This window comes from Rhinichthys klamathensis, unplaced genomic scaffold (genome assembly GCF_029890125.1).
Source record: "Rhinichthys klamathensis goyatoka isolate OS25496 unplaced genomic scaffold, OSU_Roscu_1.1 h1tg000123l_1, whole genome shotgun sequence".
Classification (NCBI taxonomy): domain Eukaryota; kingdom Metazoa; phylum Chordata; class Actinopteri; order Cypriniformes; family Leuciscidae; genus Rhinichthys; species Rhinichthys klamathensis.
Window position 1 is genome coordinate 8,958,887 of NW_026606660.1, and position 23,084 is coordinate 8,981,970.

At 36.7% G+C, this 23,084-nt stretch overlaps 1 protein-coding gene across 1 annotated transcript in view; it reads right to left on the reverse strand.

Moving 5' to 3' along the window:
- Positions 1–23,084, reverse strand: part of mipol1 (mirror-image polydactyly 1) — a 104,448-nt gene that overhangs the window by 43,983 nt on the left and 37,381 nt on the right. The window contains exons 3-9 of the mRNA XM_056256117.1: positions 22,016–22,100; positions 21,338–21,417; positions 16,816–17,014; positions 13,351–13,483; positions 10,618–10,723; positions 7,517–7,646; positions 3,518–3,551 (exon numbers count right to left, since the gene is read on the reverse strand). Coding sequence (XP_056112092.1) covers positions 3,518–3,551; positions 7,517–7,646; positions 10,618–10,723; positions 13,351–13,483; positions 16,816–17,014; positions 21,338–21,417; positions 22,016–22,100 — 767 coding nt within the window. The remainder of the gene's footprint in view (positions 1–3,517; positions 3,552–7,516; positions 7,647–10,617; positions 10,724–13,350; positions 13,484–16,815; positions 17,015–21,337; positions 21,418–22,015; positions 22,101–23,084) is intronic.

Below are 23,084 nucleotides of genomic sequence, written 5' to 3' on the forward strand. Positions count from 1 at the left end.
TCACTGGCATTGGCATTTGAATCGTGTTTCTAGCATCTCTGATTAAAGGCTAGTCATTTTCAGGAGTGGTGTTCGCATGTGCAAAACTCTCTGTCATGATGCAAAGCTCTTCTGAGTGGTTGGAACAGTTAATTGAACCTTTAGACAAAATCTAAAAAGAAGTTGGCATGCATTTTTTGATGAGCATTATATTTGATACATCAAACTTTTAGTGTGATATAGTGAGAATATGGAGCTCATACCAGAACATCAATTTTATTCAGAGGTCCGAAATGAGCAAAGATTTGCAATTTGGCGCAGTTGTTAATACAACCCCAAATCAAGAATAGTTGGGATATTTTGTAACGTGCAATAAAATCAAGAATCTGTGACTTGTTAATTCTCTTTCAACTCTATTTCACTGAGAAAAGCACAAAGAAAAGATATCCAATGTCTTCGCTGAAAAACTTTGTTTTGTAATATAAACACATTTTTATTTTGATGGCTGCTACACACTCCAAAAAAGTTGGGGCAGAGGCAAAATAAAAGTGAAAAGCTGACAGAATAGCCAAGTTAAACTCTTTTGAAACAGTCCACAATAAGTAGGTGAACTGGTATCGTGAATGAGTGCCACATATCATGAGAGTCGAAAGTCTTTCACCATCTACCATAGATTATTTTCTGAAAAGATTCAGGGAATCCAGAGAAATCTCAGTCTGTGTAGGGCAAAGCAAGAGACCTCTGTTGAATGTGCGTGACCTTTGAGCCTTTAGATGGCATTACATGAGAAACCATCATGCTAATCTGTTGAATATAGCAACATGTGCTGAGGAGTACTTTGGAAAACTGTTTTCACTTAACACAGTCTTCTACTGCATCAAGGATGCCACTTGGATCTCTGATACGCAAGGCGAAAGCTATACATCAGTTCAATGCAGAGATGCCGAGTTATCTGGGCCCGAGTTCATCTCAGACGATCCAAAACGCAGTGGAAATGTGTGCTGTGGTCAGATGAGTCCACGTATCAGCTTGTTTTTTGGAAAAACAGGTCGAGTATGGGGTGCATGGGGTATATGGGGGACATCAGTTCAAACTTTGTACTTTTGTCAGTTAAATAAATTTGAAAGGGAATTACAAAATCACAGATTCTTGATTCTATTGGATTTTTACAATTGTAACAACTTTTCTAGATTTGGGGTTACATTTATATGGTCAAAAACTAAGATTATGATAGTTTTTTTAATCAATGAGATCTTTATATCAGTATAGCAGACTAATTACAAAATAAAATGTATATATGGTAAATATCAGTTGTTGTCACACTTTATCTCCCAATAATATGTCTTAGTCTTAGCAATGCAATGATGATTGAGTGATCATCAAATAATATATTTTCTTTCTCTTTGTAGTTTTATTTAATATGGTACAAGATTATCCTATTCAAATCAATGCGATAAACAAGTTGGGCAAAAGTAATCTAAAAACAAACAAAAAGTAGTAGTGTAATGTAATTGATCACATTATGAAATAAATGTTTTTCTCCAAAACACGCTGGCCATAATTATTGGCAGCCTTTTATTAAATACTTTTTTCAACCTCCTTTTGTCAAGGTGACAGCTCTGAGTCTTCTCCTATAATGCCTGATGAGTTTGGAGAACAAGAGATCAGAGACCATTCCTCTATACAGAATCTCTCCAGATCCTTCAGATTCCCAGATCCATGTTGGTGCTTCTTCTCTTCAGTTCAGCCCACTCATCAGGTCAGGGAACTGGGACGGTCATGGCAGAAGCTTCATTTTGTGCTTCGCAGCAAATTTTTGTGTTGATTTTGATGTTTGTTTAGGATCGTTGTCCTGATGGAAGATCTAACCACGGCCCATTATAAGATTTCTAGCAGAAGGCGTCAGGATCCACAATGCCATGTATCTGAACAAGATGTCCAGGACCTCCAGCAGAAAAATAGGCCCACAACATTAAAGATCCAGCGGTTTATTAAATTGTACACATGGGGTACTTCTTATCCTTGTGTGCACCAAACCCATCTAGTGTGTTTGCTGCCAAAAAGCTCTTTTTTTTCATTTTCATCTGACCACAGAACCAAGTCCCGTTTGAAGTTCCAGTCGTGTCTGACAACTGAATTTGCTGGAGTTTGTTTTTGGATGAGCGAGGAAGATTTTTCTTGAAACCCTCCCAAACAACATGTGGTGATGTAGGGGTTGTTTGAATTTTTTTATAGGCTTTCTGACCCCAAGACTCAACTAATGTCTGCAATTCTCCATCTGTGATTCTTGAAGAGTCTTTGGCCACTCAGACTTTCCTCCTCACCGTCCATTAAGGCAATATAGACACACGTCCTCTTCCTGGCAAATTCGTAACATCTGTAGTTGATTGGAACTTCTTAATTATTGCCCTGATGGTCAAAATGGGGATTTTCAATTATTTAGCTATTTTCTTACAGCCACTTTCTATTTTGTGATGCTCGACAATCTTTTGCTGCACATCACAACTATATTCTTTGGGTTTACACATTGTGATGGATGATTAAGGGAATTTGGCCTTTGTGTTTCCTCACATTTACTGTATATTCATGTTCCTAGTCACCCTGGTGTGCTAAAAAAGGTAAATATTAATGGGAATATACTTCAGAGATATTTTACTCGTAAAAAATTCTAGGGTTGCCAGTAATTGTGTCCAACGTGTTTTGGAGAAAAACATTTATTTCATAATGTGATTTCACTTTCAATTCTTTTACTTCAATGAAAGGTTAGATTTTTTTGAATGAAAGATCAAAAGCATAAACAATGCAGATTTATTTTTTACAGCCAGTTTTGATCATATTTACCAGGGGTGCCATTAATTCTGAGCACGACTGTATTGCTCATTGTTAGTTTATGTTAGTTAATGCATTAATTAATGTTAAAAGATGAGACCTTATAGTAAGATAACTCTAAATTGTAATGTGGACTCATGCATTTTCTATAAAGCTGCTTTGAAATGATGTGTATTGTGAAAAGCGCAATACAAACAAATGTGAATTGAATTAAAGTGTTTCTGAAATTTGCGTATTAAATATAATACAGTAGGCTTTAGTTGGGTTAAATGCGGTATAGTGGATCACTCCTGAAATTGCAATGGTTGGCTACAACAAAGTTTTGTAATCTCACTACTTTGAACAAGAAACAAAGATGGCAATAACCACTCATTGAAATCATCATTTTCAATGAAAGAGACATCAGCGACTGGAGATATTAACATCCAGTAAACAGCTGTCAATAGAAGCTAAGTCTAAGGTATGATTTGATTATTATATTGTCCACCAGGTATAAATCATACGTCTGATTGCTTAGAAAAGTACTAGAAACCACTCCTATAAGATATCATTCATGTTAATGTGCATTGGATGCACGGAAAATTAAAAAACCAGAGTAAGCATCAAAACAAGCCTTTCCTGTGGCTTTTTTTTTTTTCATTTAAGACAGTTGGACAAAAAGGGTACACAGAACAATCAGAGATGAAATTCTCCAGTGAGGAAGGCTTACCACATCACTTTCTTCAGGTTTAATATTCTCCAGCCTAGAGAGAGATGGAGAGAGAGAAAAAAAAACGTGAGAGAGAGAAGTAGAGAAATGAAATGTAGTGAGCTTCCTTGAGTTTCCTTTATGTCACTCTGCAAAATGAGATCACTTCCCAAATCCAGTAATTGCATTCTGTGGGTTTTGGTATGAAAGCAGAAGACACACTCAGAGATATTAAAAGTGCCACCCGCTCATGCTGTTATTCCACTGTTATGCCCATTCTGCTCAAAACTGACAGCGAATTGTTAAGTTATTAATGTTTACTACTTTATATGACTATTGGGATCAATTGTTCATATGTGTGGGGAAGCGGAGAGACGGATTAGGCCTGAACCTTTTGTGCCACACCTGCCATGAGCATCTTTATAAAGGCAAAGACAACAGTAATTATGGAGCCAAATGCCTAGAGACACACGGGTCACAAACTGGTGGAAATATTTATGATTTTGAAGGTTTTTCATATGGACCTCTATAACCAATGCACAGTCACAGTTTGCTCGTGGCTAATGTGTAGATCAACGACATGGGAAGTAAAATCTTGAGGTTTTGCAATAAATGTATGAAAAATATACAGTGGGGTCCAAAGGTCTGAGATCACACCTTTTTTAAAAAAAGGAAATAAACAAAAAGATACAGAATTTTGAGGAATTAAAAAAAAAAAAAATCTAATATGTATAATATTATTTTAAATTTAATTAGAAATATTAAAAACATAATAAGTTTAATGTACCCTAATAATAAGTTTAGGGTCTGTAAGATTTTTAACTGTTAAACTGATTTTTAATTATTTTTCATGCTCACCAGGGCTGCATTTATTAGATCAAAAATGAAGTAAAACAGTAATATTGTTAAATATTAATATAATTTGAAATAACTGTTGTATATTTGAAAATATATTAAAATGTAATTTGTCTCTGAGATGCAAAGCTTCAGCATCATTACTCCAGTCGGTAGCACATTAGTTAACATTAGTTAATGTATTAACTAACATGAGCAATACATTTGTTACAGTATTTATTAATCTTTGTTAATGTTAGTTTAATGTTAATAAAAATACACTTGTTCATTGTTTGTTCATGTTAGTTCACAGTGCATTAACTAAAATTAACAAATACAACCTTTGATTTTAATATGTACTACGATTAATAAATGCTGAAGAAGTATTGTTCATTCTTAGTTAATGTTACTTAAGGTAGTAAACTAACGTTAACTAATGAACCTTATTATAAAGTGTAATCCTCCAGTCTTCAGTGTCACACGATCCTTCAGAAATCATTCTAATATGCTGATATTACAGATGTTGAAATATAATATTTTTTTCGGAAACCATAATAGCTTTATTCAAGATTATTGATGAACAGAAAGAAAGAATTTATTAGAAATCTTTTGTAACATTACATAAATGTCTTTCCTGTTACTTTCAATCAATTAAATGCATTCTTGTATCATTTCCAACATACTGACACTAAATTTTGGAACGGTATTGTAAATACAAAACATAGGGTCTCTTTTGGACTTATATATTCATTTATTGAGAAAGACAGCAGATGAATCGCAGAAATCCGCTCTGCTGGTGCGATGCTCCTTTAAGAGCAAATCGAATTGCTCCATCAGCCACCAGGCAGAAAAAACAACAACCCTCCACTCATTTACAAAGGCATTACATGGATCTCCATCCATTATAAAGGTACATACTCATTCACACAATGGACCCAAGAGTGACCTCTGAAAATAAGGGCTTAGAACACGTGCATCCATATTCCCCAAAAGATAATGGGATTCCACTTGGCTATCAATTATCTTTTTTTTTTGAGAGAGGGGCCAGAATGGAGCCCTCGAACGCAGCAAAGAGAGGGACGCGATTTTATAATTAGATTTTTGAAGAGATCCGGAAAATGCATTTCATGCCTCTCAATAATTGCGGTACGTTTGAGAGAACTATCAATAAATCATGAGGCAGACTGAAATATTAAACAGGGTGTAAGGTGACGAATACCCCTGGAAAAGGACATCAAGCAATACAGAACAAACTTATCTGTAAATACATTTTTAAAAAATACATGTTGTTAGGTTCTTCGCTGACGTCTACAAAGCTATTTTTCAAAACCACAACCGGTTTTAAACGGGATATAATTTCTCCCATCCCCTGGAGGGCACAGGGCAATATTCGCTTTGAAAGGCCTGTTATCTAACAACAGCACCAGTTAAACATACAAGGAAGAAGATCATATTAATTAGGACCCAGCAGGCGGGACAGTAAACGGTAAATATCCACAGGCCTAAAGCACATGATTGATTTCCTATACGGTGGAACTTCTGACTGACATGCCGGTACTAGGATGAGGGGACTCTTAAGAAATGTCACACCCCTCTGATATATTTCCAAACCAGTCGATATTGGATTTCCCCTCAAACCCTTGTCTGTTCATTCAGCTTGTCCTCTAGCAGGAAGAACAAAGCAGCTTCCCATCGCAACGGTGGGTAAAGCCGCATGCCTCGCGTGCTTCTCAAACTCTTAAATCCACTGCCTTTAAAAAAAGATGAGAAACCTTTAAGGCACTTGGACTAAGAAGTGTGGAAACAAAACCCGAGGCTTTCTGTTTATCACCTCGCAGATGCTTCCAGATCATAAAATGTATGTTTTTGAGTTATCTATTCATCATCGATAAAAAAAAAGTTTTAAAAAGTACTACTTTTCTGTAGTATCATAATGTCACCAAATATAATGCCTTTTCATGACTTAGATAAAGATAAATAGATAAAGAGAGAGAAATATATATTTTGAACGTTATACGTTTTAAACTCTACTGACTTTATGAGCTTTAGGGCTGGGTAATATATTGACTATTTGCAATAAATTAAATATTATTACATTTTGGTAATATAAAGATTTCACAGCCATTCAATTTCTTAAAAGACCACAGATTTTGTCATTTGAAAGCACTATAATATACATTTTAATTATAATTAAAGCTTTGTGAGGTTCCATTTTTTTTTTCAGTGTAAGATTTTCATGTTTCATGTTAAAAATTTGTTTGTGTACCCATTCAAAAATGCTTTCAAAGTAAAACATGGAGCTAGCAACACCAAGGTCATGGGATCGATTACCAGGGAATGTATGAACTGATAAAATGTTAACCTTGAATGCAATGTAGGTCGCTTTGTGTATTAGTGCCAGACAACTACATAAATGGAAGTTATATGCTTGTACACTACCATTCAAAAGTTTTAGGGGTTTTTATGTTTTTGGAAGAAGTTTCTAATGCTGAACAAGGCTGAATTTATTTGATCAAATATACAGTAAAAATAGTAATATTGTGAAATATTAAAATAAAATGTTTTCTGTTCGAATATATGTAATTTATTCCAGTGATGGCAAAGCTGAATTTTCAGCCACATTACACCAGTCTTCAGTGTCACATGATCCTTCAGAAATCATTCTAATATGCTGACTGTAAAAGTATTTACAGTCAATTTAATTTGTACTTGTTGAACAAAAATATTCATTTCTTTAGAGAAATTGTAATGACCCCAAACTTTTGAACGATAGTGTATTTATGAAGACATATATATGGAATATTGACAGAAAAATGTCAATAAACAGTATAGTTTAGCTACACCGCCCAGCCAAACCACTAGGCCATGGCTTTATAATGGGCCTCATTCACATAACAAAAATGTCTGTGTAAATTGTTTGTAATTTTTTTTAACATATATAATATTCAAGTCAAAGGGAAAACACTAATTTTACAAGCAATTCATTATGCTTATTTTTTTTCATAAATAAGGCCCAAAGAGATATCAGCCTAATTTGAGTATGATGCCACTTGAGTGTGTGAAAATTGCAAATCGAGATTATAGATTTTCATTATGTGAGGATCTCCTTTGAGAGAACAGAAATGACTAGAGCAGCATGAATGTGAACTGAGGGTCTATTTTGGAAGAGGTTTGAACAACACATACTCCAGCGTCGCCTCCTGAAGCTTTTTGGCCCGAAGTAAAGCTTCATCCCTCTCCTCGTTAGCCAGACGCAGTCTGGCCATCACAGCCTGGTCTCTCTCCCTCTGAGCCTTATAGATTTCCTCGACTAACGCTGTGAGAGAGAGAGAGAGAGAGAGAGAGAGAGAGAGAGAGAGAGAGAGAGAGAGAGAGAGAGAGAGAGAGAGAGAGAGAGAGAGAGAGAGAGAGAGAGAGAGAGAGAGAGAGAGAGAGAGAGAGAGAGAGAGAGAGAGAGAGAGAGAGAGAGAGAGAGAGAGAGAGAGAGAGAGAGAGGTTTTTATTCTGGTATTGCGCTCCAGAGCTCCAGCTGCACAATAACAAGGCTAAGCTCCTCGGGAAAGAGGTTATTGCAGTTGAAACACTATGGCATAAGTATTAATAACTCTAAGTGAGCCTTATTTTGAGAAGACAGTTTCCCCTGGGGAGGTGTGTGTGCGTGTGTGTGTGCGTGTGTGCATGTGTGTGAGTGCCCAGAGCAATAAAAACAGCAGCAACACCCTGAAGTCAGAGTTCCAGCCTCTTGGAGACTGTGGAGACATTTTATTTATGAAATTTCAGCATGGAAACACTCTGGTTTATCAACATTGTACGGGAACAGTGAGCATTTACACCAGGCTCATGGATGTCAGAAACCATCAAAAAAATATCCTCATATAGGAGGACAAACATGACTGTGTTTGACCTGCAGGACTCATAAGGTCCACAGGCTTCCTGACGTATGCAATTCCAAAACAATATTGGAAATGAAGGCCCCTAGTCAATGCATGAATGACCTAATGAACGAACAAACAAGCAAATGAACAAACAAACGATGAACGAACAAAAAGGTCCAAGGGCATAACGACAGAGTCTCCAAGCAACAATAGAGACAAAGACCGCAAGCAAATATAATTGACTGAAATAAATAAATGACTGAATGAATAAAGGAACACACAACCAATGAATGAATGAATGAATACAACCAATGAATGAACGGATGACTGAATTAATAGAGGAACCCAACCAATGAATGAATAAAGGAATACACACCCAATGAATGAATGGACGACTGAATGAATAGAGGAACACAACCAATGAATGAATGAATGAATAAAGGAACACACAACCAATGAATGAATGAATGAATGAATGAGTAAACGAACGAACAAACAAACGCACAACTAATGAATGAATGAGTAAACGAACGAACAAACAAACGCACAACTAATGAATGAATGAGTAAACGAACGAACAAACAAACGCAGAACTAATGAATGAATGAGTAAACGAACGAACAAACAAACGCACAACTAATGAATGAATGAATAAAGGAACACACAACCTGTAAATGAATGAACGAATGAAGGAACACACAACGAATGAATGAATGAAGGAACACACAACCTGTAAATGAATGAACGAATGAAGGAACACACAACGAATGAATGAATGAATGAATGAATAAAGGAACACACAACCAATGAATGAATAAATAAAGGAACACATAACCAATGAATGAATGAAAGAATGACTGACTGAACGAATAAAGGAATACACAAACAATGAATGAATGACTGAATGAATGAATAAAGGAACACACAACCAACCAATGAATGAATGAACGAATGAAGGAACACACAACGAATGAATGAATAAAGGAACACAACCAATGAATGAATGAATGAAAGAATGACTGACTGAACGAATAAACAACCAATGAATGAATGAATGAATGAATGAATGAATGGACACACAACTAATGAATGAATGAATGAATGACTGACTGAACGAATAAAGGAACACTACCAATGAATGAATGACTGAATGAATGAATAAAGGAAAACACAACCAATGAATGAATGAATGAACAAACGAATATAGCTAACAAATATAAATGACTAATTGAAACAAACGAACAAATAAACAAACAAATGTGAACTAACAAGCAAAATGATCCATGAGCATTTCCAAAGCATTATGAACAAAGACCACTAGCAAATATAAATGACTGACTGAACAAACAAACAAACGAACAAAAGGATGAACAAACAAACATGTAGAAATGAGTACATGAGCAAATAACATAAATGAAATTAACTAACAAACTAAATGATCCATGAGCCAATTTTCAAAGCAATTTTACCAATATAAATGACTACATGGATGAACAAAGGAGTTAGTTAATTAAAATGGAAAAAAGACACATAAAGGAATGAACAAAATAACAAACGAACAAACAATGAACGTACAAAGAAATGAATAAACGAAGGAATGAACAAACTAATGAATAAAAACAATTGAAAAACCAAGCAAAGTATATTCAAACCTCTGACCTGCACCAAATTTAAGAATTGAGACGACAATTTGGTAAAATCCAGAGGATTTGGGCATTACCAAACGGTCCTTGGCACCATCTCTAATCCCACCGAAAGCGGCACTGTTATCCATCAAACCACATCAATTCTTCCCTGAACGATAAACAGTCATTCCCACACTAAGCCACTACAAAGTTCACAAAGCAAATCAATATTGCTAGAATTTGCTGATTAAACATCTCCAACCTGAACCATACAAATCAAATTGAAATGAGGGCGGTGAATACATGCATTATCATCGCCTTATTAAATGAAAAATTTGGCTGCCTAATTGTGTCATATATGTCATGTGTCAAGTATTTTCGTTTAATTAACAAACTGTGAAATGGCGCATTTTAGCTAGTTAAGATCAACCGAAAAGTGAATATCGGCTAAATTTAAATATTTGTTCAGCAAAGGTGAGAAGCGTGTAGATTTCATTGACAAAATAATCAGTTACAGAGAGGAATGATCACTCCTGATGAGGGCGCTTTATGTCAGACATATTGGTTTATGTTTACAAATGTCAAAGTGTGCTTTTCCCGGATTCTCCTGACATGTACCAACTAATTAATTAAAAGTGTTTATCTTTCGACAGTGTTGGAAGGTCAGACATTTACATTTAGAGATCTATGCAACCTCAGACCTCACATAAAACGGTTTGATTGTCTGAAGCGTATAAAGGTAAAAGGTAAATCCAACCATTCCTCTATCCATCTCTCCAGCCTGTACCTGCTGCTCTCTCGCTGGCTCGTCCCTCCAACTCGGCCTCCTGTAGCTGAGAGTCCAGGAGCTTGGTTTCCAACTCTTTCTCCTTCAGCGCCAACTTGTCCTGGAGCTACAGATACACACAAAATCAGGATAACTGGATAACTGAGTCACATGTGTGTGAGTTTAGCCCTGTCACACTGATGAGGTCAACAAAAATAAATAAAAAACAACGTACCTTGTTGGTAGGTAAACAGAAATTTTGGTTTTGTTTGTCTACCAAAAACTGTATTTAAAAAAAATAATAATATTAATTAACTGCAAAACTGTTCAACATACAAAAAGTTTAGGATCGGCAAGTTATTTTATTTGTATGTTTTTGAAAGTAGTCACTTATGCTCACAAAAAAATACAGTAAAAATTGTAATATTGTGAACTATTATTACAATTAAAAATACGTTTTTATTTTTCATTTATAAGATTTTCCAGCATCATTACTCCAGTCTTCAGTATCACACGATCCTTTAGAAATCATTATAATATGCTGATTTTCTGCTCAAGAAACATTTCTTATTATTATCAATGTTGAAAACAGTTGTGCTGATTAATATTTTTGTGAAAAACGTAAAGAAAAAAGAAAATCTGTATTCTTTGATGAATACAATGTTCAAAAGATTTATTTAAAATTCAAATCTTTCGTAACAATGTAAATGTTTTTCTATTTAATCCGTCCTTGCTGAATAAAAAAAAAAGTATTTATTTATTTCAAAACACTGACCACAAACTTTTGAATGGTAGTGTATTTTGCAGGAAATAAAGGCCACTTTTATATTGTGAACTTTTATCTATTTGTAAAGCATGTTATGGCAGAATTTGAAAAAAAAAAAACCCCTAAAATGTATGCTTTAAAAAACAAAACAATTTTTTTTTACATTTGGACAGAATCATTTTCACTACTGTATTGCTGTAATAAGTAGAGCCATCTAAAATGTCATCATATATATATATATATATATATATATATGTGATGACATTTTAGATGTAACATGCAGCAAAGCAGTTTTTCCCCTTCTGAAATTCACCTACTTGCTTGCTTAATTTCAACAACTGTCTCATTTGTTACCATTAAATTGGATTATTTATATTATATCCCTCCAGCCATGGTCCCCTGACATATAGCAAATACTTTTTATGATGCAATCAATTCCTGATAGATTAAATCAAATCCTGCCATCACAGGAATAAATATATATATATAAATATCACCCATTGGCCACCCATCATTTATTGAAAAGCTCAAATCAGTCAACCACATAACTTCATAACCACAGTCAAGCTTTTGTATTTGTACCACTACTTTATATAATCCAGGATGTCTTTCTATAGAAAAAGAGGAACTGTTGTGTCTTGGCTGTAAATCTGGATTGGTGATATTTTACGAGCATCTGAATGATAGATTTAACCTCCTGTCTTAAATATTTTCATCCCGATTGTTTTTGTCCTCAGGGACTTTGAAAACATGATGTGGCGAGGCCAGAGTCCTCAAAGGGCTCTCTCAGATCACTGCCAGCAAAAACACACTCTTGGGACATGTTCCTGCCCCTCTGTCAGGAGTCACAACTACTTGCAAACCATGGACATCAATTACAGTCGTTTCAGAGGGTCTCCCCCTCTCTCCGGCCCCTCAAACTCCAGATGGGTGTAGATTTGCCAAAGACACTAATACAATCGCAAGGCTCTATTCCTGATGTTTCTGAAAGGACAATGATGCAGCAAGAATATAAAGCAGAATGAAATGCAGACATCCCACCTCTCCCGGAAGGTCTGGGAGTCTCCCGGATATTGATAGCGGCTCCCTGATGCCTGCAAATTAGATACAATATCCCAGAAATCGCCTGTTTCCACCTGGTATTAAGATGCGTTTTTGGTGAACCGATCACAAGTTGTCAGCCAAGACACATGACCGTTATCACGTGTTTCAAATGAGTCTTCTGTGACCACTTGCATTCGGAGACCCTACGTTACACTCATAATTTAATATTATGGTGGGAATTAAGTTTAGCATTTTTCAAGTACAGCACTACCCACAATCCTGAAGCAAATGTCACCAATCACAGAACTCACTGTTACAATGGAAACAGAAATTGGTGCAATCAGCACAGCATTGAGTTTTCAACCTAATGCCGGTTGACTTGGCAACATTAGCTAACAACTAACTAACTACCTAAACTTAGTTAGTTAATATGGGATGTATCATTAGGACACTAGCGCCATTAGATAATGCGACGACCGATTGAGTGTGAACTGAAGAAGTACGTCCATGTTTGCTAACTTAAGCAGAGCTACTAAGAAAAGGCACATTAGCAAAACGAGTTATGACGTGTATCTAAGCCCAGCCTGTGTTGAGGAAGTGTAAAGGGCAAACCTGAAAATTAATATCATGATCGTGCCTGACTGATGGGAGTTTCCAATCCGAAAGAAGTCTATGAATGCGGCTTTTGCAACTTTTACGTTGTTGCAACCTGACTGAAATTAATGCAGCCAAGTAACAATGAAATATGTTGAAACTGACAGAGTTTTAAAAATCTTTCAAAAAGGACAGGACTAACCCCTCTGATTTTCAGAAGGAGCTAGTCTTGTCTCTAAATGGATAAGCAGATTATAAAACAGTTTCCAAATCAACTCAAGTAAAAATTCAGTCTTGGCGAAAGACTAATTAGGCACAGACGTTGTGAACTTCTTAATGTGTGAATTCACCTTCTTATTGAGGTCTCTAAGAGAATCCAGCTCCTTCAAGAGGAAGGAAATGTTTTTCTCTTTATCCAGAACTGGCACTTGCTTTTTACAGTCACTGGTAACTTTGGATTTTCCCTGGTCCTCATGAGCATGCCTTCAGAAAAGACAAAAGTTCATTAGAAACGCTCTTATATTAGACTCCCAAACGGGCAACAAAAAATGAATCACATTCACATTCTGACATGCAATTATCAAATACACAAGGGATGCGGCGGTCTCCCACTTTCAAGAATATTACTGTGACTTATTTACTTTGAGATATTAGTCAAATCATACAGTTGACCTTTAAGGTAATATTAAAGTATTACTGCACTGTATTGCAGGGTAAATTACTTCCGTCTTGTAGCAAAGAATTCGATTCAGCTCTTATTAAGGAGGCAAAGAAAATGCATTGGAATCTATATTTATCACAGGACGATTCACCCTGTGATATAATTTAAATCATCTTACAATGGACAACGATGCTAAAAGTGCTATATACACATTATTTAAAGGGGTCATATAATGGTACATGCACTTTTTCAAGTTGATTGTACTGAAATGTGTGTTGGCAGTGCCTGTACACAACCATCATATAATGATAAAAATGTCAATGTATATGTGGTGTTCTGTTCTTGGGTGTAATAAGGAACACAGCAGTCATTTTAATGTTCCTAAATCCGAACCGCTGAAGACGCAGTGGCTGAGTTTGTTTTCGAAGGGAATATTCCCCACGAGCAACGTCAATGCTTTTATGTTTGCGCGAATCATTTCACACACCAGACCGCTTAATAAACGAGGGTCAGTATATAGCTGGTTTTGCTAAGAAGCTGCTCATGAAAAAAGGATCGGTACCAGATATTTGTGTTCCTGCTGAATCTCCAGAAGAACTGAAGTGAGTGTAACGTTTTATTAAACTTTATATTAATATATTAATCTTTGCAAATCGCTAGCTGCACGCTTCACAATGAATGCGTCTAAGGTTTACACTCAGGGTACATTACGGAATGTTTTCTATGTACGACGTTCTCAATATAATTCATAATCCCACGTTTCTACTGAACAACGCGTTATGGTTATTGTGTTATTGAGTTACAAATTGTGTACGCACAGAACAGAGAGGCGGGGTGAGCAAAGCTCATTATCATTTAAAGTCATATGCACTTAAACGGCGTGCTGAAAACAGAGCTGTTTTTGACCAGGTAAAATAAGTGTTTTCTTACAATACTAATGAGAATTTTTAATTAAAGTATATTACAAACTTTTAATTTAGACCCAAAAGAATCATTTTAGCTTGTACAAAAATGGCATTATATGACCCCTTTAAAGGCCTTCTCAATAGTAATCAAGCAGGTGAAACTAAACAACTGTTGCATATAGGGTATGTTTGCAATGGCCGCTACCTGCTACTTTTTTAAAGAAATGAACATGCAATATGAATACTGAGCATGAATAAAAAAAAAATTGCACACGCGGAACAGTTGGATAACTTTGTTGACTGATTATTTGAATATATATATTATTTGAATATATATATTTTTACATAAAATAGAATAAAAATAACTTTTATAAATATTAAAATATACAACAAATATGCAAATATTTACACAAAGAAACACATACACACACACACATATATATATATACTGTATATATATATATATATATATAATAGTGCTGGGCAACGATTAATCATGATTAATCGCATCCAAATAAAAGTTTGATTACACATAATATACACTCACCGGCCACTTTATTAGGTACACCTGTCCAACTGCTCGTTAACACTTAATTTCTAAGCAGCCAATCACATGGCGGCAACTCAGTGCATTTAGGCATGTAGACATGGTCAAGACAATCTCCTGCAGTTCAAACCGAGCATCAGTATGGGGAAGAAAGGTGATTTGAGTGACTTTGAACGTGGCATGATTGTTGGTGCCAGAAGGGCTGGTCTGAGTATTTCAGAAACTGCTAATCTACTGGGATTTTCACGCACAACCATCTCTAGGGTTTACAGAGAATGGTCCGAAAAAGAAAAAACATCCAGTGAGCGGCAGTTCTGTGGGCGGAAATGCCTTGTTGATGCCAGAGGTCAGAGGAGAATGGCCAGACTGGTTCGAGCTGATAGAAGGGCAACAGTGACTGAAATAACCACTCGTTACAACCGAGGTATGCAGCAAAGCATTTGTGAAGCCACAACACGCACAACCTTGAGGCGGATGGGCTACAACAGCAGAAGACTCCACCGGGTACCACTCATCTCCACTACAAATAGGAAAAAGAGGCTACAATTTGCAAGAGCTCACCAAAATTGAACAGTTGAAGACTGGAAAAATGTTGCCTGGTCTGATGAGTCTCGATTTCTGTTGAGACATTCAGATGTTAGAGTCAGAATTTGGCGTAAACAGAATGAGAACAGGGAACCATCATGCCTTGTTACCACTGTGCAGGCTGGTGGTGGTGGTGTAATGGTGTGGGGGATGTTTTCCTGGCACACTTTAGGCCCCTTAGTGCCAATTGGGCATCGTTTAAATGCCACGGCCTACCTGAGCATTGTTTCTGACCATGTCCATCCCTTTATGGCCACCATGTACCCATCCTCTGATGGCTACTTCCACCATGTCACAAAGCTCTAATCATTTCAAATTGGTTTCTTGAACATGACAATGAGTTCACTGTACTAAAATGGCCTCCACAGTCACCAGATCTCAACCCAATAGAGCATCTTTGGGATGTGGTGGAACGGGAGATTCGCATCATGGATGTGCAGCCGACAAATCTGCGGCAACTGTGTGATGCCATCATGTCAATATGGACCAAACTCCCTGAGGAATGCTTCCAGCACCTTGTTGAATCTATGCCACGAAGAATTGAGGCAGTTCTGAAGGCAAAAGGGGGTCCAACCCGTTACTAGCATGGGGTACTTAATAAAGTGGCCGGTGAGTGTATGTGTGTACTGTGTATAATTATTTTGTATATATAAATTATTATATATATATATACACATACATATATATATATATATATATATAAACATTTGTAATAGTTGCTTATTTATATTTTAACAATTATGTAAAATAGAAATAACTATATAAATATCAAAATACAAAATAAATATGCATATTTATATATATATAAATGTTATAATAAATACTATTTCATTAATTATATATCATTTATTTAATTATAACTATATATTACTAGAATTAAACATTAAAAGTAGTAAGATCACGTGAAAACAATGAACCATTGTTTTCTGTATGAACCATTCAACTGTTTTACATATATTGAGGATGAACATGAAAAAAAGATGAAAAAAAAAAACCAGCCAACTAAAGTAAGAATTAACTTTTCAGTGCAAAAGATTAGATTTTGATTATGCTTTAGCGTAACCGCCTGTGTTGGTGTGTGTACACATGACAGCTACAGTCTCTCTCTTCTCCTGACCTGAGCGCTGCAGACCCTGCACTGCTGACGTGAGGTGTGTGGACCGGACTGCTGGCTGTCTCGGTAATATCCTGCTCCCGCTGTGGATAACGTCTCTCTTCCTCCATGATTCTCACTTCAGCTGCAACCGGGCCTGGCACGGGTGGAGGCAGAGGGGGTCTGAGCGGCAAACCTTCTCTGGGCCTCGGAGTCTTAGATACTATGTGAAAAAACAGAGCAAGATAGAACCATAACAACACAAAAAGAGAAAAAAAATATTACCTAACTTAACTTTAATAGTACCACCAGGTGCTAAAATGCCATTAAAGTTGTAACATTACCAGTAAATTACCGGTATATGCGCTGTGTGAACGTGGAATTAATATTACCAATATTTTGCACGTATGAGGTTAGAACGCACTAACGTTAGATGTGATTTGGGCCAATCAGAAGCCGTTTAAAGAGCAACGGCTCTGGGCCATTCATAAAATTATGACGTAGATGACACGTTTGATCATCACTGTTTACAAATGTCTTCAAATTGGAGTGATAACGAAACTAAAGCGCTTTTCCTTATCTGGGCGGATGAAGAGATTTGTCAACAACTTTAGAGGTTACTTTTGGTTAATGACATCACAGAGTTTACCGGTATTTTGGAACTTATGTGTGAATGGTCTGTTACCAGTAAAAAGCCAGAACGCTGTTGCTTGAGTGAATAGCACATTTTTGAATTTACCGGTAAAGTCGTTCTGGCAATTTTACGGTAATTTACTGGGATTGCTGTGTGAAATGGTCTGGACGGAATAAATCTGCTATTCTCCTGCTGCTGTTGGTTATTGCTGCTGCTTCTGCTGCAGAGCAAGTACGGGACTTGCTACTGTCAATACAAACACGACACGCTGCTGTGAGAAAGTTAGACATGCTGCTGCTGTACATCTGTAGATCTATACAGGTGGAGCTGGGGAAGGTGGATGGTTTCTGGAGGCTCACTGCAACTGCTACAGCAAATGCTGACCAAGTATTTGAAGGTTCAGCAGCGAGCTCATTGGCTACTGATACATCAGGAACCAATCAGCTGTGGCCTGTAGAGAATGATGTGACTCCAAGCAGATTGAGTTAAGGACCTATAAGCCTGCGCCATCTAAAGTTTCATGACAGAACTTTGTATTTGTCATTCAATGAAAATATTCACTACTGCCATTGCTCTCAATAACCTTATCCACAGATTAAGATTTGGCATGCTTTGATTGGTTATGAGAAAAATAAGAACAAATGACATTTGGGGTCTTCGACTTAAAATCCGGTGTGATAATTTTTGACTTGCAATATCTGAATAAACACAAACATACATGACTTTTAAGCTGAAGTTGAGAGAAGATAATCAATAAAAAAAGAAAATAATAAACAACAACAACTTCAGCTTTCCTCAAACAAATGACTTAGATTTTATTTATTTTTGGATCTTAACAGACTCTGATCACTACTGACTTTCACTGTGAAGAAAGGAGCATAAATAGGTGAGTAAATAATAGCAGAATTAACATTTTTGGGAGAAAATTCTTTCCAAAGTTTCTTTTATCCAACACAAATTACAAGCTAGTGCAAAAGTGCAGAAATATTGATTGTTCTCAAACAGGTTTTCTGAACATGGTCTGTCATTGGTGGGCCAAACAGATAATCCTGCCACAAACTAATGCAATCGGTTGTTTCAATGTTGGGATGCTCAAACAAATAAAGCATGTTTTAAAAGCTCCATAGTAATTACACCATTCAGAGAAATCATCTGACTCTGCATTAAAAATAAATAATAAAAAGAGTATTTTAACATCCAGAAAAAGCTTTGGAAGCTAAACGAAAAGGAAAACCCACAAGAAAGACATTGCAACCATAACACATAAGACTTCCATTCTACTGCTGTGAGATTACAGTCTGACGGTTTGAAAGGCGGCTCTGTTGGTTGGTTTGCGTCAGCTCTCTGAAAAGGAAACTAGGTCTGGCCGTCTTTCACGAGGGAATGTGGCGATCCATGCCGAGTGACTGGCAGGAGGGGGAAACAAGGTCTTCTGTCAATGTTTCTGTAGCGCTCAGGGCCAGAGATGCAGGCGGAGAGGCAAACACAGAGGCCTGTCTCTCTGGCAGCTTCTCTGAAGACGCGCTCTACTCCTCAGGGAAAGCTGTATGTACCCCAGATTGTTTGTGAACAGAACTGAAGAGCGACGGCCCTTGTATCAGAGACATTTTAAACGAGTGCAAATTTGTGAAGGCATAACTGGGCGAAAAGATACAGACTTTAAAGATACAAAGGTTGAAATTGTAATGTGAGAAGCAGAGGGTGTTATTAAATGTGTAGTTTATGGTACAAATACAGTAATAATGTCTTTCAAACAGGTTTCCTGAACACACCCCATGTCTGCCATTGGTCTGCCAAACAACCCCCAAACTCACGCCATTGGTTGAGTCAGTGTTGCTGGGTTGGGCTGGACGGGATGTTCAACAAACAGAACAATGTTTTGATAACGCCACAAAGCCAAAATGTTTACACTTTTCAGTGGAATCCACCACCAAATGGTTTCATTATAGCATGAAAAAAAAATACACACTTCAGCTTTTACATCTACAAGCAAATCAAACAGATAGTAGCGCTAAGTGCATGCACAGGGTCAAGTGCTACACACAAAAAAAGCAGAGTGGCTGTCTTCCGATTATAAAATATACATAAATCAGTTCAACATCAATGCGATTCAAATTGAGCAAAACTCAAACACGGAGCGGTTAAATCAAAAGCATCAAAAAGGGGGGAAATCATTCTGCGTTAATAAATGCGTTGTGATGCTAGAGTCTTGCGACCACGATGTCCAAAAAGCTCCAGCTTAGCCGCCACAATTATTTAGCGAAAGGTCAGGTTTTGAAGTCGAGATCAGGGAGGTCTGCCTCATGGCTTTGTTGCTAGGGCTCTGCTCTCAGGATTGCTGGAGACAGTTATTAGTATTCCCCGTAAGACTCACCCGTGCAAACACCAAATTCAAACCATGAATAATAACGCCAAACACACTTATAGGAGCCCTTTGTCACACTGCAAATATGCGACTTTTGGATACTTTGTTCCCTAACCTGGGTTACTTCTTTAATTTTATCTCCCTCTCTGGGTGTCTCTCACAAAGGTAACTGCCCCTGAGAATGTGTGTTTAAAGCGCCATTTCCCTCACAAATGGGGTGAGCGAGGCTTTTAATCTAAGCGTGCAAAGTAAAGGCCCATTTCCTATGGGAACCAAGTGAGAAAGGACTCTCGTTTTAAACCCAACACTAAGAGCAAATTCAGAACTGAAGAATTGGCTCCCTTTCGATTCACAAGTGTGAATTTGAATTTAATTGGCCACATGAGGTTGAATTGGAATGACAGGAAGAGGAATTTACTGAATTGTAATTCAAAGAAACTCAATACAGTCCAACATAACAAAATGGGAGAGATCTTGAATAGAGGTTATTTATATATTTTTTTAATTTTAGGTAATTCTGGGTAATTAAAAAATGTTACATAGTGGACCATACAATAAATGTAAATATATTAAATATAATAATAAACAATACCTTAAAAAAAAAACGGAATCAAGTAAATTATTAAATATAACTAATATCAATTACAGAATCCGAACAGAAAATAAAAATAAATAAGCAATTAAAAATCAATTAACGCTGATTTAAAAATATTGAATATGTTGTGTGAATTGTGTTCATTTCTTTGAATTTCCTTTCCAAATTTGAATTCTGAATCCTGCTTGCTGCCTCAATTCAAATTCAGTTCAAAACCAGGAACGTAATTACAACTTAACAGGTATTCTCAGCTCAATTCTGAATGGTGCACAACATCATGAAAATACATTTTACGTGATAAATGGGGCAAAAAATGACCAGACACTTGTATGGCCATTTGCTCCATTCACTACTGATAAAAGAATCCAACTCCCAACAGTCTCGTGCCATCTTACTGTCACTAATAATCAAACACAGGCTGATTAACCGCCTGCAAAAAGATTGAAGTGTTTCACCAACAGCCCAAATGTATATTTGAGCAGTGAGGCAGAATAAATTTGCATATCAGGAGCGTCTGGTGAAGGGTTGGTAAATACTCTGTTTATCTCTCATTGTCATTCCAACCAGTCTATCTAAATAGTGGCTCTTCCACAGCGTTATGGCCTAGGTAAAGTTATTATCAGCCCGGCATTATGGAATAATGTAAATAAATGTTTACGTAGATCAATAAATAAATAACATTTAAACTGTTAATGCATTATATAGAGCATTTAAGCAACGGGAAGCTTGCAAAACAAGTCTTTAGTCATGAAAACAGACACAATCTGGCAGGAAATGGTTATAACACTATTATCTACATAGTAAACAAACGAGGCAAGATATTGGCATTTACAAAGAGTCTCATAACTGTGAAATGACAAAAAGTGATATATTTTTGTTATGACTTGTTGTAATTGGATTGTAATTATCATGGACACACACAAAAAAACTAAACAAATTTACAACGTATTACCTTTTATGAGTTTTTCTTCCAGGGCTTTTGATAAACTCTGACTTTGGGATGTAGCTGAGGTAGTTTCTCCTAAAGAGGATCTGAAAACAGATGCAAAACAAATACATAAAATCAACACACTTTTTTTTTTTTTTGCTGGTCTCCTTCGATATCTACCAGCGGTGTACTGTGTGACACACTCAGGTGAAGACAGGTACAGGATATTGACAAACTGTACATCAATGACACTGCTTTGAAGGACCTGCATGTTTTGTTTCAAAGCCCTTAGGACATGAAGCAAATATCAAAGACCTTCAAGAGTTCGGCCCCAAACAGGACAGAGCTAACTCTTTTCACAAGTCATAAATAATAACTTAAATACAAAAGCCAGCTCAGTACGGAATTGCTTCGAAATAATTCACAGAAAAATCTCTAAACTTGCAAGCATTGCACCTGTAATCAATTTACATTAGCATTCCACTAAAGATGAACAAACTAAACTAGCAGCCGATTTTTAAATATTGTAACACCGTTTTGGATTTAGAAAACACATCTCTGCAAAGATATTACAGCGTGTAATCATCGCCTGCAATGTACACTGATAAACATTTCGTATATTAAAAAATCGTCCTTAATTGTAACATGTGGAAGAAAGCCATTGACAAACACTGTAAAATGAGCCGAGGAAGGCATCTTTACCCAAGTTGTGGTGTGGTCTCTGAACAATGGTGCTTTACAGGGGACGGCAGCCTTTGTTTCAGTTCTTCATTGACTTTAGGATTAGCTGGAAATATATAGAAGGGATATGATTAATTTCACTGGCAAAAAAAAAAAAAAAAAAAAATGCTTTTCCTCACAGGCTCCAGCTCACTTCTTTTCCATTAGACTTAGAAAGGTTAGTATTAATTACAGCCTGTCAATATGATCTCGGGGTGCTTGGTGGAGAGCAATCTTTAATAACCTCTGGAGTAGAGGCAGCAAAACAAGACAGGCGGCTTTTAATTTGCCACGTGAAATTATGCTTTAAGACTTTGTCTTTATCTCATCCACTGTGTACCAGTGCTTTACCTCGCAGTTTATGGAGGACTAATGAACGCGGGCAATTAACAAAGCGTAATCCCACCATGCAATCGTTTTAATGCTTTTAGCTATCAGAAAAGTAAACAGCCATTTAATACAGCTCAAGCCATATCAGATCCTAGTCAGGAACCGCCAATTAAAGCGTCATCTACTCAGGTGTAATTAAATAATGGTGGATAATTTAGTTCCGTGAACGGAAGCTAATTCATAAGCAAGCAACAAACAGACAGGAGGCAATTAGCAGGAACGCTGACATTCAAACGGCGGAGCCTGTTGCTCGCTGGCGGTGGAGAGCTACCCTCTAGTGGTGGAGCTTCTGAGACAAGAGCACACACACCGGAGGCTTACACACATACACTCTTACAGTTTCACTTCTGTCAACCGGAGGTGCTTTGTGGCGTCACATTTACAAACCAAACGAGTGCAGAACATCTTCACGAAACAGTCGGACGGAACCCAGCAAATGCAGAATGTTGCCCTCGTGTTATTGTGTGTGTTTTGCCCTCGTGTTATTGTGTGTTGGTTATTTTTTTTGGGGTGGGGGGGGGGACCTCTAACAACTGAGGGTTTTCCAACAAACAAACAAACAAACAAACAAAAAAACACTCACAAAAAGCAATTACTAGCCAAAGCAATATTTGACAGCTTAACATAACCTACAAAAAAAAAAAAAAAAAAACATTCCCTG